A 15,978-nucleotide genomic window follows, 5' to 3' on the forward strand; every position below is an offset into this window, starting at 1 on the left:
TGTGTTTGAGTTGAAAGGCGTGAACACCATTGAGAGCAGCACCACTGTGCTGACATGTATGAGGACGAGCCCTCCGTGAGCAGCACAGCGTCATCAGCGGAACTCTCGCGATAGTTTGGAACACATGGCCGCCCTCAGTGTTTACAACTTCTCGTGATGAACTGGTGAATAGAAACATAAAGTCCTGAAGAAGAAGGACGTCGAATAGTTTCGTAGACTGTCCGTACTCTCCGGCTTTGGGTGAAACTTTGACACCGTCGAAGAGGGGAGTGTTTATAGCTAAACAGCGAGCAGAAACAAAGGCCAGGCAAACCACAACACAGGTAGGTAGCATCAGACTGTTAGCATCGGCTAATGCTAACTTGGGATGATTGCTGTTTCTGTTGTGGAGCGGCGGTTAAAGAAAATAGAAGCAGTTTGCTTCGTTCGCCGCCGTAATTTAATTTATAAAATGGCAGCAGAGCATTCATGGAGTAAAGCTTGTAAAGGTTAGTCGTGTAAATTGCAACTCGTAAACGTTAACTTAGCGAAATTAACATGAATGCTAGTTTGGAGTGGTTGGCACGTCACGACTAGCCACAGGTGTCTGTGGGGTGTTTGCGTGCACAGCTTGGCCGCAGTTATTTATTCCTCCAAGTGATAAACGTCTCTAAATGTACGGGTATGTTTAGGTTTCTACAGAAGTGCTCTTACATTTTTGCATTGTTTTTGTCGTGCGTTTTCTATTGTCTTGGTCTCACCTGCCCTGTGCCCTGCCTTCATCTTTTCTTGTTTTCTAGGCTAGTGGGTGCTGTGATGTCATCGACCCCCAGCAGACTCAAACACCCACACTGCAGAAAGAAGCACTATCCCAGTAGCACTTACCTCACCCACGTCTGACAGCCAATCACTGGACACATTGCACATTGACGCCAGGTAGAGGACTTGACAGGGGGAGTTGATAAACAAAGATGTCTGATTCAGCTGGAGGTGGTGAAGGTGGAGGTGTAGCAGGTGCAGGGCAGGATGCAGAAGCAGATAATGAGCCCCCTCACCAGGCGCCACCTCTACCTGGAGGTGACAGCATAGAGGTAGAGGAGACGTCAGAGGAAGGGGCACCTCCGTCTGCCAAGCGGCCCAGAATGAGCGAGGAGGAGCAGGGGCTGGAGCAGGCTGCAAAGCCCATCAAGATGCATGGAGAAACACCAGCACAGGATGACTTGCTGCAGGAAGATGCAGCCCCACCAGCACAAAGTAGAGTATCTGCATGTCTCACATGAAATATAAGAAAAGTGGAAAAAATCTGTTCATGTAACTTAAGATTTTGGAATTGTTCAATTGTGATTCAGGATTATCTTAAAGGTTTATGTGTTAACCTGCACAAATGTACTCTTTAATGCTAGGAACTGGAGAACTACTTCAATGTGAGAAGGAAGGTGAATGGGATGAAGTGCCTGTCGGTGGGGGAAGTGAAGAAGAATGCCATCAGAATGGAAATGGAGGGCTTGATGCCGCCTTAGAAGAAGGAGAGACGAAAACGGAGCAAGAGCACAACAGTGACAGATCTGCAGACAGCCCCAGTGAAGGACAGCAGTAAGTGGAGGAAGAAGTCGGATTTATTTTTAGCCTCTGTTTCCACATAACTTGGGGTAAAGATACAGTAGTCACACCATCAAGTGAGCTATTTCAGGCAGGATTTTGTTGGGGCGGGGGTGGTTACACACATATGTTTCTGAAATTGAGAAAGAATATTCTGTGGAGCTGCAACGATTATCTGAAGTGTTTATCGATCAAAAGACAATTAGTAGCCAACTACATTGACAATCAATTCACTGTTTCAATCATTGTCAAGGAAAAAGGTCACATTTTTACTGGTTCCAGCTTCTGAAACACAAGGATATCACACTTTTCTTTGACGCTTACGATGGTGAATGGAGAGTTTAAGGATTTTGGACAAAAGAAGCAATTTTAAGACGTTGCTTTTGGCTCTAGGAAATTGTGATGACCATTTTCACAGTTTTCAACATTTAAAGATGGAACGATTAATAGATTAATTGTGAAAATAGTTGCAGCCCTGATATTTTTGCATGTAATGCTGAGCAAGAGGTTCTGATAATTGCAAGTTGACCATGTAGTCTGAGGATGTGATGTATCGGCCGAGTGTGGTCACCACATAACGGCATCCTTTTTCCACCTGTTAATCTATAATCTACCATCTATGCCAATGGTAAATTATTTTAATATATAATTCCTTCACATTGTTATTATTGGGTGTTCTATTCCTTATTTGCACCACTTATTGCTTGACTTAGCTTCTATTCAACAGGAGCTCTATTGCTCTTCAGGACACACTCAAGTAGCCAAAGCAAACTACAACTTTTTCATCTTAAGGACCTCCAAACTGACAAAAATGAGACTAAGTGGTTCCCAAAGTGGGGGGCAAGTCTCCTAGGGGGGCCCCAGGAGATATAGCGGGGGTGGCGAGGCTAAATGAATAAGGCACAGTAAGAATTTTGAGAAGATGCATTCCGCTATAAAGGTGGCTTGTTCCTTATTATTTTCTTTCCGTAACATCTCACACTGAGGTTACAGTTCAATAAAAGAAGTGTATGTGTGTCTAGGTGGAGGGGCTAGAAAATATTATCTATAAAAGTGGGCCCCCCAGAAAAAGCTTGGGAACCACTGAACTAGATCACAGACCACCATTTCATAACATTTTGCCTGCATCTGATGAGAATGTTGCTTTAGATGTTTCATTACAGAAAGTGTATGAAACCTACGACCAAAATAGTCATACATTCTGTCATTGTGTTATAAAATAGATTCCAGTTTTTGCTGGGGGCACCCTGGAAGCCACTCATGGATCCCTGGGAGTCCCAGGACCCGACTTTGATAACCATATAACGTTTGGGACACATTATTTTAATATTAATAATTAAGACACCCTGTGCACTGTAATCTAATGTGTATGGAAATCCACTGGGCATCACTAATGGCTTGAGCACACTACACAACATTCAAAGTTGTCTGATCGCTGTCTTACAGTCATGGTTTCCACACTCCATGACTGATCAGCGACAAGGGGTCACACACTACAAGATCACATACGCAAGACTACATGGCAATGACACGATCCAAAAAATCAAGTTGTTTGTGTGCTGATTTGCAGCAAAGAAAAAGCAAATAATATGGATGAGAGGATGGATTATGATGCCTGGGACTGTATGATTGCCTGCTCGTATTGTGATTCAGCAAAGATTCTTGGTTACACATACAGAAAGGCTTGTGTATATGTATTCTGATAGAAACTATTGGCTATTATTGCACCCACTCAATATACAGAGATGCCAGATGAGACGCAGTTCAGAGAGTTGCTGTGGATGACAGTAGAGGAGAGAGGGAAAAAGGAGAGAAGAGTCTGCTCTCATTGGCTATAGCTGTCCCTGGGTCTCTGAACTATCAGCAACTCTGTTAGATATTTAGCCTGCTAAGATATCTGGCAGATCTCGGCAACGCTGTCCACGAGCTCCTGGATTCTGTCTCTGAACAGTTTTGTGTCGGCAATCTCCAAAAACCGTCTGCGATGTCAAGATCAGGGTTATGATCCTGCAGTGTGAACTTGGCATTAGTGTCAGCAAAGCAACAACTAAGCAGGCTAAACTCTGATGATTCAAGTTTAACTGTTTTACTCATAAACAAATCAGTTGTCTGATAATGAGAAAATGGCACTGTTCTGGACCTTGAAACACATACCACATGTAAAGAACGCTGAAAATATAAAGGGACTAGACCCTGAACAAACCCGAACAGGAAATTGCAAGGAAGTGTGTGAGTAACTTGTAATCCCAAATATTGACGATAATTGCACAGTCGCAGCTGAACATGTGTTATTGCCTTTGAGTGTTAGATGTTGCTCTGCCTTGGTCTGTGCATTTTAAAAGCACTCGTTTTGAAGTGGGGCAGCAAAAAGCACAACAACATTAACTGATTAAATATTTAATACTATCAAGCCATCACAATGGCTTAATTTGGACACAACACAGGATGAAATACAATGGCGTTAACCTGTAGAGGTGTGAAATGTAATTATCAAACCTCTCCACTGTGTAGTAACACTGTGTCTAAATGGAGCAGCTCAGTCTTTGCCAATGAAATGGTGTAATCACCATAGATTTTCCTGTTGGGCTTTGTGCAAGTTGACGCCATGGTTTATTTACAGCAACCGTTTGTCCCAAGTTAGGAAAATTCATCAGGTGATATTTAACTCAATTTAGCAAATTATAAGCAGAACTGCATGTCACAAGTCAATGTTTGTGGTTGTGTTCTTTCTGATGCCCTCAGTATTCGTAAGATTGGGAAAATCTGTCTTTCGCTTGTTGTGTAATAATCATTTAATTCCTGTCTTTAAACTTATTAACTCGACACTTGCCCTTCTCTTTTATATTTCTTTCAGCCTTGGCCTAGATTTTACACAGAACCCCCAGATGCTGACTGGTTCCTGGACTGAATACTCTAGCCTTCCAGAGAATTACCTCAAAGGCTGCAAATGGTAATCGCTTCTAAAAAAAACTTGACACATAAAACACCATGGGGGATGAGGTTTTTGAAGGTGCCGAGTAAAAAACGTTAACATCGTTATTTAATTTGGGAGTCGTTAGTATGATTACCATAAATAAATAAAACCATTACACTTGTACATGTAGTGCTCAGGGGCACATATCGACATCCTGGATTACTGAGAAGTGATGTTCTTTCAGTGAAAATGAAGTTAAGAAAATGACTTCCACCGTGTTTGTCATTCTCAGGATATAGTGGGAACACTAGTGCAGGCAGTACATTTGATATGTGAGGCTGCTAGTAATATCTTAATTTCACGGTCAAGATAAATCAGTATCTCAGTCGAGTACAATTATGACATTTTTGCATAAAAAAGAATGCTGTTAATGGCACATTTAATCCAAACTGCCTCTGTATTATAGAACCAACCTGTGTACATGTTGTTCTCAGTTCATTGCTGCTAATACTTCCCCGTGTTTTTCCTATCCTCCCTTCTGTTCTGAACTAGGGCCCCTGATGGTTCCTGCATCCTGACCAACAGTGCAGACAATGTGCTTCGTGTGTACAACCTCCCTCCAGAGATTTACAGCTACAACTGGGATTTGCTTCCTGAGATGGTGAGCGCACAGTTATCTTACCATCATGTTTGTGGAGAGGATAGAACAAGTAGCTCTCTAAGTGATTGTTGGCAACATGCAGAAAACCTTAACTTTGTGTTATACAAGTTGAAATTACATGAGCAGACATTTTTATGAAAATCTGTTTGGAAAGGATCTTGCAGAGCGTCATGTAGTACTTAGAGACTTGGATTATAAACTCTTGACATGCAGAGAACTCCACCCACTGTCCGTCACCTTGAGCTAATTTTGTTGACATGATGCTTTGGTGCTCAGACCTTGGAAGGTCCTCAGAGACCATATGTTATTAAAGTGATGGATTTGTGGGATTCTTTGCTTTTCTTTTAATTTAAAGCTGTCAAACTCAATTATAAACAGGAAAGGTTTTACCTTGGTTTTATCCTTCTTTGTGGCTTTTCATTTGGAAAAGCGGTAATAAAGACTTTTCTCGTTCTCAAAACTTGGGTGTAATTGAGAAAGTTGAATTCAGTTAAATGGTATTGGATGAGGCAACGTTATTACAGGTCTGAAAAATTTGAAATAATTTTAGTTTGAACATCAGTCCATTCTTCAAAGTTTGGTTACAGTTTATTTTATTGAACAAACGCATGGAGAACACAATTTACTTTTGATTCAGTCCCATTAATTCTTTTTATTAAAGTAGTCAATAAAAGTATAGAAACTCAATCATTCCCACCCCCAACCTACTTTGAAATTTAGAGCTAGCAATAGCATATGAGAGTCAAACCCATCTAGGTTGTGACTGCAAATGCAACTAATCCCGATGTTTTTTTAATGCCTTATTCATTTTTTTATAAGAATATTTTATTTCTTTCCTGTCCAGATATGTTTCCAGTAAAGAGAGAGTCATCAGCCTGTTGTGTGTTGTCTGACCTTTTTATACAGTGATGGTCAGTTATCTGTTATTGAACATGATTTCTGCCTGTATGTTGTGTTGTGATCAACTAAGAACAAACAGACAAAACATTGGTATTAAAGCAGCAGCTTGAGAAAATATATTACTAAGGATTTAACAGTTGGAGTAAAACAGGCCTTCTGTCATTTAGGTTTTGGGAAATATCAAGTTGGGAGCCAATCTCTTAATTGTATTACAGGCTGGTAGATTGGGATCACTGAACAAAAGTAATTGAAATATAATCTGTTTTCCTCCATTAGAGATCTCAGACCGTTTGTGAATAGGGTAGAAAATTGTGGTTTGATTGCTTCATTTCTCACATGGTGCCACTGACTTTTGATATTGAATTTCACTATGAGGAAAAGCCTGTGATATTGTCTTCTAGCCCCCTATTCAGTACCACTGATGGATCCCATCAGTCTTTACTATTTGTAAATACAGCGTGTTTCCGCCCTTACATTCCTGACTGTCTCCTTTCTTTCGTTCTGTGGCAGAGTCCAGTGCTGAGGATGGCAGAGGGAGACACTATCTACGACTACTGCTGGTACCCCAAGATGACCTCTCTGGACCCGGACACATGCTTGTAAGTTCAACTCGATCTTTGCCAGAGCACGCCTTGAGTCTGAGCTCTTAACAGCTGGATAGATGAGACATTTAAAGTTCACTTTGAAGGTCAAGCTGCCAGATGGTGAAGGATGTATGCACAGAAAAGGTACTGTGTTGTTTATAGAGGCTGGTGTCAGTCAGTGATTAGTGTTTTTAGCCTCAATCTTAGATAGTTAAAGTGTGTGTGTGAGCCAGGCCATTTTCAGACTGCCAGCCAAAATAAATTTTTTGCATATCTAGATTGTATCCAGATTGATTTTGAGGAAGTCTGGACAACAAAAAAACACATGAAATGGTATTTTTGCTAAATTGGATCCAAGCCACATTTGGAGGTGGTCTGAAACTCGAATCGGATTTCTTTAGATTTATCTCCGATCATACACTCAACCCAGAGTGACGTCAGTACATCACAGCAGCTGAGCAGACGCATACTGCTACTAGCAGAGCTTGTCTGCTGCTACAGAGGAGTTCTGCACCGTGACTTGCAAGCTCAATTGTTGGGAAGGATGAAGGATGTACATTTCTCATACTTCCCCATTGGGAAGCTGCATCACCAAATGTACGTAGTTACGGATGCCTACATCCTTCCCACAGCAACCCATGCAGGATTGGTGATGACTAAAGTCACAAACCCGATGTGAAATTACAGGGGGGACGGTGTTTCTTAAAGATCTGATTTGAAAAACAAATGTGATTTGAACAAAGTCAAATATTTTCTGTGTGCTTGAGCCTGTCTAATCGACCATTCGAATATAGAAGATATTGTTGTGTGCTTGTGACTCATTCTTTGATCCCTGTGGTATTTGCACTCGTAGTGGGAGCCGTCTGCCAGCGTTGAGAGAAGCCGTAAAAGCATTGTCATGTCTCTCATTATGAGTGAGGAGTTGGCCTTCTTCTTGTCTCCCTCTGCCTCCGTCGCAATCCGCTCGGCTGTTTGAGACCCACAGTGCTTTTCCAGCATGATTCAGCCCGCTAACGGCTCTTCCGAATCCTAAAGGGCCTCATGATTCCCTGACTTGGGGCTTCTCTTTTCATCTCGCTCTCTCATTTTTGCCATGTGTGTGCAGGCGCGCGCTCTCACAGGCTTTTAAAATGTGGTCATTATGACATCACTGCATGTTTGTGCGTGCACTGTGAAGCAGAGCCAACATCAGTAACACCCAGCCGTCATGGTGGAGAATGCGAATCGTCTGTGGCGAGAGAGGTAGGGCCGTGCTAACGAGCTGAGGTCAAGTTGCCAACAGTTTTCACAGCATATATACCTCCTCCCCCAGCTCCCATCATCCACTACTTACAGCTTCCACCCTCCGACAGATCCCTCTGATCAAGGCCCAGCGTTGGCACCACTCCACCCCAACAGCAGACAGCCTTCACTGTGTAAGAGGCGGGGGGTGTAGGTCAGCGGCTGCATGTCCAAAGATGGGAGTTGTGTAAACAGCAAAATGATCAACAAATGACTCATGTGGACAATGAACCACTTAAGAGGCCCGTGCCAAATCCGTGCAAAGACCTGTCTGTCATGAGGACAATTTGCCAGTTGGAGATGACGACAGGAATACTTCATCTTATTCAGATCACTGCCATATATCAGAGAGGAGCTCCTGCAGGGCACAGCCAGGTGGTCGGACAAGCTCAGAGTTAATTGTTAAAAGACGAGGCAGCCAGATTAAACGTTATGGTTGTGATTATTAATCGCATTTACAGCAAACCTGTTTTTCTAGTGACTTTTCTGTCTTCCTCCCCCCTCTCCTTTCACATCTACCATTTTGTTTCTCATTCCTCCCCCTGCGCTCCTTGAACTCTCCATCTGCCAAAAGCGGCGTGCTGTTGATGCCCCTCCTGTAGAGAGGGAATAAGGGCCCCTGTTATGGCTCGGTTAAGTTGCGCTGAGTTCTAGGCATTGCTCCAAGCTAGCAGCAGTCTAGCATTATAATTGGGCATTTCCCTGCTCTGGAATAAAGCTGCGGCTCAGAGGGGCCATAACAGAACACGGCAGCAGCGGTAGGGGCTAATTTCCTTTGTCTAATTGAGCCGCAGTGATGTTTCGGCATTTGTTCAGCGCCCAGTAATTAGAGTTAAAAAGGCATGGCTCAGTCTTTGGCCCTGATTTGAATCAATAAGAATGTGCTGTGGTCTTGTCTCTATAATGAGGCATAGCACAATGCTGTGTATTTGTTTTGATGTATTGATACATTCAGTGGGATGTGGTGCAGTAGACAAGAAAATGAATCAAACAAGAAGTTTTTTTTTGAGTCATACATAATGCATATTACAAAAGAATCTCAGCAGCCTATTTCATTTGAATCTGTTGTGTGTACTCTGAGACGCAGGTACAACTTTTTTATTCCACTAGTTTCTTTGGTTTACATATTATAAACAAATATTGATTGTCGCACTGTGTTCAGTCACTGCACACTAAATATGCTCCTATGTGTGTAAAGTCTAAAATGAGCCATTTCTGAATCGCAAGCTGTAAAAAAAACGCCCTCAGGGAATATGAAGATTGACTCCATTAAGTTTTGTCAGGATTTTCACCCTTGTTTCATAATTTGGATCATTCACTCTCTATTCCCTGTTGTCTCTCAGCACTTTCCCATATGTCTTAATAACTCGCTCTCTTCCCCTCTTTTCTATTTGTCTTGCCTCCCTTACTGCAGTCTAGCTAGCAGTAGCCGCGACAACCCAGTCCACGTGTGGGATGCATTTTACGGGGAGGTGCGAGCCAGTTTCCGGCCCTACAATCACCTGGATGAGTTGACAGCGGCCCATTCCCTCTGCTTCTCGCCCGATGGAACACAGCTCTACTGCGGCTTTGACAAAACTGTTCGGGTCTTCTACACTGAGCGTCCTGGAAGAGACTGTGAGGAGCGGCCCACCATAGGTCAGTTAATAACTGCTTTCACACAGTTTCAGGTTAAAGCATCATATGGTAGTTTTGTGTGATTTTAGTTGATTAACTACAAGTCATGTATACTTTATAGCAGGGCTGACTGATGAATGATCTCAATACGGGAACATGATAATAGTTCATGTTCTGAACAATAATAAACTTGAGACATTTTTTACTCAGTATGGATAACAACAAATCATTCAACAGCATAAACATGTCTACAGTGAGTCAGTCTGCCATTTGTGGCCTTAATGTCAGAGTACATGCCCATTATCTAACACAAAGCACTGTTGAAGAAAGTGGATGTGAAATTTAAAAGGGGAAAAAAATAAGCGGAACCACCCGGGCATGAAAGCACCTTTTGCCTCTCTGATCTGCTCTTTGTGTCACTGTCTGTTTGCACGAGGGCGGGGCTGAGCTCCTCCACAGAGTATCTTCTAAGCCGAGCCCACAGCAGAGGGACTGAAACAGACTTTAGGATATATTTTACTCGACTTGAAGACAACAGTGCCCTTTACCCATGTGCAACAAAAAGGAAACCGTACGATCAATTCATCAAAAAACTGTTGGACAAACAGAACAGAAACATGAATTTTACTATATCGTCCAGCCCTAATTTTGCGCTCAGTATAGTCTTTGATATGTGTTAATTGTGGTTCTTTACGTCAAATTTTTATCGCCATTTAACCTGTGCTCTCACATTGTTATCTATTAATGTAAAATGCCTCTAGAAAGTGGTTAAAAATTAATGTGGACTAAGATGGAGTTTATTTTATCGGTCTTTTTTGTTATGAATAATATAAACCATAACAAATAATTCATTTTACTATCCAAGAGTTCAATGGTATTATTTAGAGGATGGAGTGTTTGAAAACTCTCCCTGTTGTTCAAGGACGCTCCAAACTCTGAAAGTAAAGAATAATTTACAAAAAGAATTGCATTCACAGGCTGTGTTATTGTAAAATCAAACCCACAAGACAGACAGTAAGTAAACAGTGACATTGTGAAAAGAATAATGTGAAGTCAGTTGTTTCTTGCATTCAGAAAGTTGCAGGCTGACAGCTGGCTGTCACATCTCACAGGCTGAAGTCTCCTTGAACACACTGACACTGACAAGGAGAGTTTTTATTATGTACTTCTGGCAACAAAAATAAAGGGAACGAAATGTTTACTGTGATGAATTCCTGATCTCTGTCACACATGTCAAAAAAGTTTCAGTACATTGGCATGTTTTTGTTATATACTGAAATGAACCGAACCAGAGTCTGTCTTTTAGTGAGGAGGCTGAAATATTCTAATAAATCAAAATGATCCCTGAAAATGTCAACAGGTAGGTTCAATTTTTTAACTCAAGGGTTGTATTTTCATATCTGTCATGATTTTTTTTTATTCAATAAAGTGGTTTTACTTTGGGGGGAAAAACTAAAGCTGAAAACATTTCCAAATGCTTGAAATAAGGATTTTCTTTTTGTAATAAGTAGAGCTGCAAGGATAAGTCAGTAAATTGATTGATTGAAATGAAGAATCTTTAGATTTTTATTTCTGTTGGTTGGACAAAATAAGCAATTTTAAGGTCACTTTGGGCTATGAGAAAATGTGATGAGCGTTTTTCAGTATTTTTTGACATTTAATAAACAATTTATAGATTAATTGTGTAAAAAATCTGCAGATTAATTGATAATGAAAATGATGTTAGTTGCAGCCCTAGTAAGAAGTAAACTTTGGTACACTGGCAAGTTGACACCTTGCTCTAGTAGATCATACTGTCTGTTTTTTTGTCTATTTGCCTCCATCAGCTCATCTTGATTAATTCTGCAAATTATACCGAAATATATGGTTAATCTCAAAAACATGTTATGTGAAATGTGAGGTTTTTGGCAAGCCTCGCACTTCTGCTTTTTTCTCCCAAAAACATGCTTAAAGCCTTTTTAGGAGTGACAAGAAGAATGATCGGGAAAAGAGTTGCGTGTAACAGAGAAAGAAACAGAAAATCCAAATGTGAATTTGTGTGCATTTTTGGAGAAATATTTTTCTCCTGGAGATGTAATCAGGAAAGTTTGAGCTGCCAAAAAGTTTGAGTTGAAGTGATTGGGAGCTGTGTCTTGTGAACCTTTTTAAAAGGCTGAAAGCCTTGCCAAACGCCACTCTCTTGTCTTTACTGCAGTGAAGAAGCAGGGCCAAAGTGGCATCATCTCCTGCTTTGGCTTCAGCCCCTGCCAGTCTGTTTACGCCTGTGGCTCTTACTCCCGCTGCGCTGGCCTCTACTCCTGCCAAGACGGCACCCTGCTGGCTCTGCTGCCGACCCGCCACCACGGAGGCCTCACCCATCTGCTCTTCTCCCCTGACGGCAACTACCTGTACACCGGCGGGCGCAAGGTGAACACATGAACGCGCACACACCGCAGTAGAATACAGAGAAGAGACCTGAGGGTAATAATGCTGCTTTGTTTGAATGAGCGCACACACACCAACAGTAGGCTTTGCGTGTTAAGCAGGTAACAAATGACTTTGCTCTGTTGCAGTGGGAAATTGGTTTACACAAGCATTATCAAAGCTTTTGGATAAGCGCTTCATAAGTTCCTGTCTTCATCACATGAGTCAGCATGTAATGAATCTGATTAGGGCCTTGTGGCACTCCCCCAAAAGTGAAAGTCAAAAGGAGTCAGTGTGTTTCACAAGGGTGCAGTAGAGGTTAGCCGTCACTGGAGCGTGAATGTAACCTCTAATAACTGTTAATTAGTTTTTGCTAATTATAAGCCAATGATGAACAGTAATTTAAGATATCACCATAAATTTAGTAGATAACCCTTTAGTGTCTGAAGTTTTCTCCTAGTTTGACATTGCAGTGTCAGAGACTCCATAACCATCGACCTCTGCGTGATTCAGTGCCCCCCCATTGTCACCGTGTTCAGATTAATAAACCCTAGTGAAGCATTCCAGAATCTACAAAGTTATTTAATTAATGTATGTAAATTGTGTGTGTGTGTGTGTGTGTGTGTGTGTGTGTGTGTGTGTGTGTGTGTGTGTGTGTGTGTGTGTGTGTGTGTGTGTGTGTGTATGTGTATAGGATCCAGAAATCCTGTGCTGGGACCTAAGAGAGCCGGGCAAGGTTGTGTTTTCACTGAAGAGGAACGTGGCCACTAACCAGCGCATCTACTTCGACCTGGACCAGTAAGTTTACTTATTTAGTATTTCTGCAATCCTGTCTGTCAAGACTGACCCTTTTTTTTTTTTTTACTTTCACACAGGTGCTTTAATGCTGATCAAAAATGTTCCTTCAACCTGTTGATACTTGCATTACCTTGACTGGATGTTTCTGTGTAGGTCTGGCAGGTACCTTCTGAGCGGCGACACAGAGGGAGTGGTGTCAGTATGGGACACCCAGACAGCTCCTCCTGATGTTAACGAGGAGCTACTGCAACCTCAGCTCAGGTTCCAGGCCCATTGGGACTGCACCAACGGCATCAGGTATGATGGATAAAAAAGATCTAGCCCATTCCATGATGACACATAACACATCTGTGAAATCCCATCAGCATTCATAGTTTAGAATAAATCTTCAAAAAGATAGAAGCCAAAGCTTCTAAGTTGTCCAGATCATGGTATATACTACAACTAAGTAGAAATGGTACAGTCACACACATAAAGAATCCTGATGGAGGAAGATCTTATTGGACGTCAGTACAAACAAAACACCAACTGTGAATAAGGGATGAATTTAGGTCCTTCAATCATGGTAAGTGACTGTGTTGCTATTTTCCTGCCTGATTGTCCTGCTGTGTTTTACTGTTTGGGTAATCATTCGCACAAAAGCAAAAGAGACGCAAACAAATCATCCAAAATATTTTGGATAAGAGAAGAATCAGCTTCCAATTCCACAGTTGTAATAAAAACTGACATACAGTATAATGCTTTGTGAAAACAGAGAGCAATAACTATTATGCATTTATGAAAAATCCACTAAATGACTCTGTTGCCTAGTAGCAGTACATGTGGTCTAATGTTTGTATATTCTTTGTTGGAGACATAAAGTGGCTGATAAACTAAAAATGATGTATCTTGGCTGTGAATGTGCTATAATTATGTATAGAGTCTGGACTTCAAATTTCAATCTCAGTTAATTAAATTGTTTCAGGTTTGCAGGACTTATTACACTTTGGTCTTAACATCGAAATATATATGGGTTTGGGAAACACTGGGCAATATTTTTCACAAATTTCTGACATTTTACAGACCAAACAACTAATCGATTAATCAAGAGATTAATCAACAATGAAAATAATCGTTCATTGCAGCTGCACTCCTGTCACTCCATCCATGCTCTTCCTGACTCCATCCGTCCTTCTCTTCTACAGCATTCATCCCTTCATGCCATTGTTGGCAACCTCCAGCGGGCAGCGTCAGTTCCAGTGGCCCGGCGATAGCGAGGGTGACTCGGCCTCCGACGGCGAGGGAGGCGAAGCTGTGATGTCACCACAAGAGATCAGACAAGACAACACCCTGAGTCTGTGGTGGGCCGGACCACTTGGCCCCGCAGCAGAGGGGAGCCAGGAGCAGAGCACAGCTGTTGTGGAGGCCTGAAGCTCTGTTAGTTCAGCCAGCTGACATAAATTGAGTTACACCTGCCATGTGATATTTATTTTGGGAATGTTTGGTGTGGATAAAACGAATTATGGGTCAGTCAGATTCTCTTTGCCATCAGCAACATGAGGTCCTGAGGTGGAAAAACATTTCTGGACCATTTTTGAACATCCAGTTACCTTAAACGTTAACAATCCAAATAGATTTTTTTAACATATCACCGGCAGGTTTACAGCCTTTACAGACCATAGTATTACAGTTAATGTCAAAGGATTAAGAAACATCGCACATCAGGTCACCACAGAACAGTTTTTCAGGGTTTTATGTTTCAAGACTTCATTGTTGTAATGGCATTTTGTTAAATAAGAAATTGGAACAATTTGCCAAGACTGTGGTCGGCACTAAAACCAAGGAGGTTTTCTTTCAAACCTTACTCAGGTCCAGACTAAATGTGGGCTGCATAACCAGTGGATTGGAGCCTGAAAATTCTCAGCTTTATTTAATTAGTGAGAGAACATCTGTTTATTCTTTGAAATCCACCCAATATGAAACCTAATGAATTTTCATAAAACTTAAGTTGACCTTTTTTTTCTTTTTTTTTAATGGGGAACCTACTTCCTGAATTTGATGATTTGGTTGATTTGAAAGCTTTGTCTTGACGTGGATCCGTGGGAGTGTTTGTTTACGTGTATGTGTGTGGCTGTAATGCTGCCCCGGAGATTCCCAACTGCTATAGTAAACAGTAAGTGCCATTTGTTCTTGAGCTTTGCTTTTGTAAACTGATGGGGTCTCTTGTTTTTACCTTCTTTTTTTAAACTACTAGACGCACCAAGTGTTGTGTCGCTGAGTGCATGCCCAAAAATGTATATTTTTGTAAAGCCATGATGATCATTCTTTTTTTTCCGAATGTATACACTGTAAGCAGCTTGATAACTGTAGGCTCATAACAATCTGTGAAGGTCTTTAAGTAGTGGGTACAGCTGGAAAATGAGTATTGTCGTAATTATTTTTTCTACAGCGTGTGCTCGGATTGCATTTGTACCTGTGTGAGTGGTGATGTGGCATCACAAAACACATCGTCTTTGTATAATTGTATTAATAATGTACTACAGTGATTTGCTCAATGCTTATGTTGCCATCAGTGGGGTGTGCTTTGCTGAAGGGTTTCTCCGACCGAAGCTTTGTATCTTCAAACACTGAGGATCCTAACCTTTCTGAAGCCTGTGCTGAGCCAGGTTTCACTTCTTGGAACTCAAACATGTTGCCAAGTAATAATAGTTACAATTGTGTAGCTCCTATCACACAGTACTACACTTGTTTCCTCTACCAGAAAGCATTAGGAACCATGTCTGCCTTTTTGTCCCATCTTTAGATGGTTGTCTGTGTCTACGACAGTTGGATTTCTGGTGGTTTTATTCAAGCTGGAGTGAATTAAAATCATATCTCTTCACAGGTTCACGGCCTTATTCATTTTTGTCCTTTCTGTTTAAGGCAGTCCACAGTTGGCTGCCCTGTAATAAATCCCCAATGAATCCAAGATGATGTTACACTCGAGTCAAGAGGAAGCTCTTAAAAGCTAAAGGGACTTCTAGCTTTCGCTTATGAGATGGAAACTATTCATAGCTTTCACCTTTCTCACACACATTCTGTATGAATGAGCACACACTCATGTATTTGATTGTCTGAAACCACAGGGGCACACCGAGCAGAGAGCCAAGCTGCACTGTTGTGTTGTGCAGGTTGCTAAGCGACCGCCTCCGCCTTGGGAGAGGAAAGTAGGTAGCAAGACGACAGGAAGGAAAATTGGGGCCAGAGAAAACAAAAAAAAACAC

At 41.6% G+C, this 15,978-nt stretch overlaps 1 protein-coding gene across 1 annotated transcript; it reads left to right on the plus strand.

Moving 5' to 3' along the window:
* Positions 1 to 117: 117 nt before the first annotated feature.
* wrap53 (WD repeat containing, antisense to TP53) lies at positions 118 to 15,602 on the plus strand. Its single transcript, XM_073475624.1, has 11 exons — positions 118 to 323; positions 780 to 1,233; positions 1,383 to 1,572; positions 4,433 to 4,528; positions 5,045 to 5,153; positions 6,564 to 6,652; positions 9,333 to 9,556; positions 11,730 to 11,941; positions 12,633 to 12,736; positions 12,890 to 13,033; positions 13,921 to 15,602. The coding sequence occupies exons 2-11, from the start codon at positions 951 to 953 to the stop codon at positions 14,144 to 14,146; spliced, it is 1,677 nt and encodes a 558-aa protein (XP_073331725.1). The 5' UTR covers positions 118 to 323; positions 780 to 950; the 3' UTR covers positions 14,147 to 15,602.
* The last annotated feature ends 376 nt before the right edge of the window (positions 15,603 to 15,978 follow it).

The sequence above is a fragment of the Pagrus major genome, chromosome 10 (genome assembly GCF_040436345.1).
Source record: "Pagrus major chromosome 10, Pma_NU_1.0".
Taxonomy (NCBI): domain Eukaryota; kingdom Metazoa; phylum Chordata; class Actinopteri; order Spariformes; family Sparidae; genus Pagrus; species Pagrus major.

What these genes read in the sequence shown, in the direction of transcription:
- wrap53 (XM_073475624.1), top strand. Translation starts at nt 951, where the DNA reads ATGTCTGATTCAGCTGGAGGTGGTGAAGGTGGAGGTGTAGCAGGTGCA. An exon ending in TACCTCAAAGGCTGCAAATG is followed by an intron (nt 4,529 to 5,044) that starts GTAATCGCTTCT and finishes GTTCTGAACTAG; the next exon opens with GGCCCCTGATGGTTCCTGCA. An exon ending in ATCTACTTCGACCTGGACCA is followed by an intron (nt 12,737 to 12,889) that starts GTAAGTTTACTT and finishes GTTTCTGTGTAG; the next exon opens with GTCTGGCAGGTACCTTCTGA.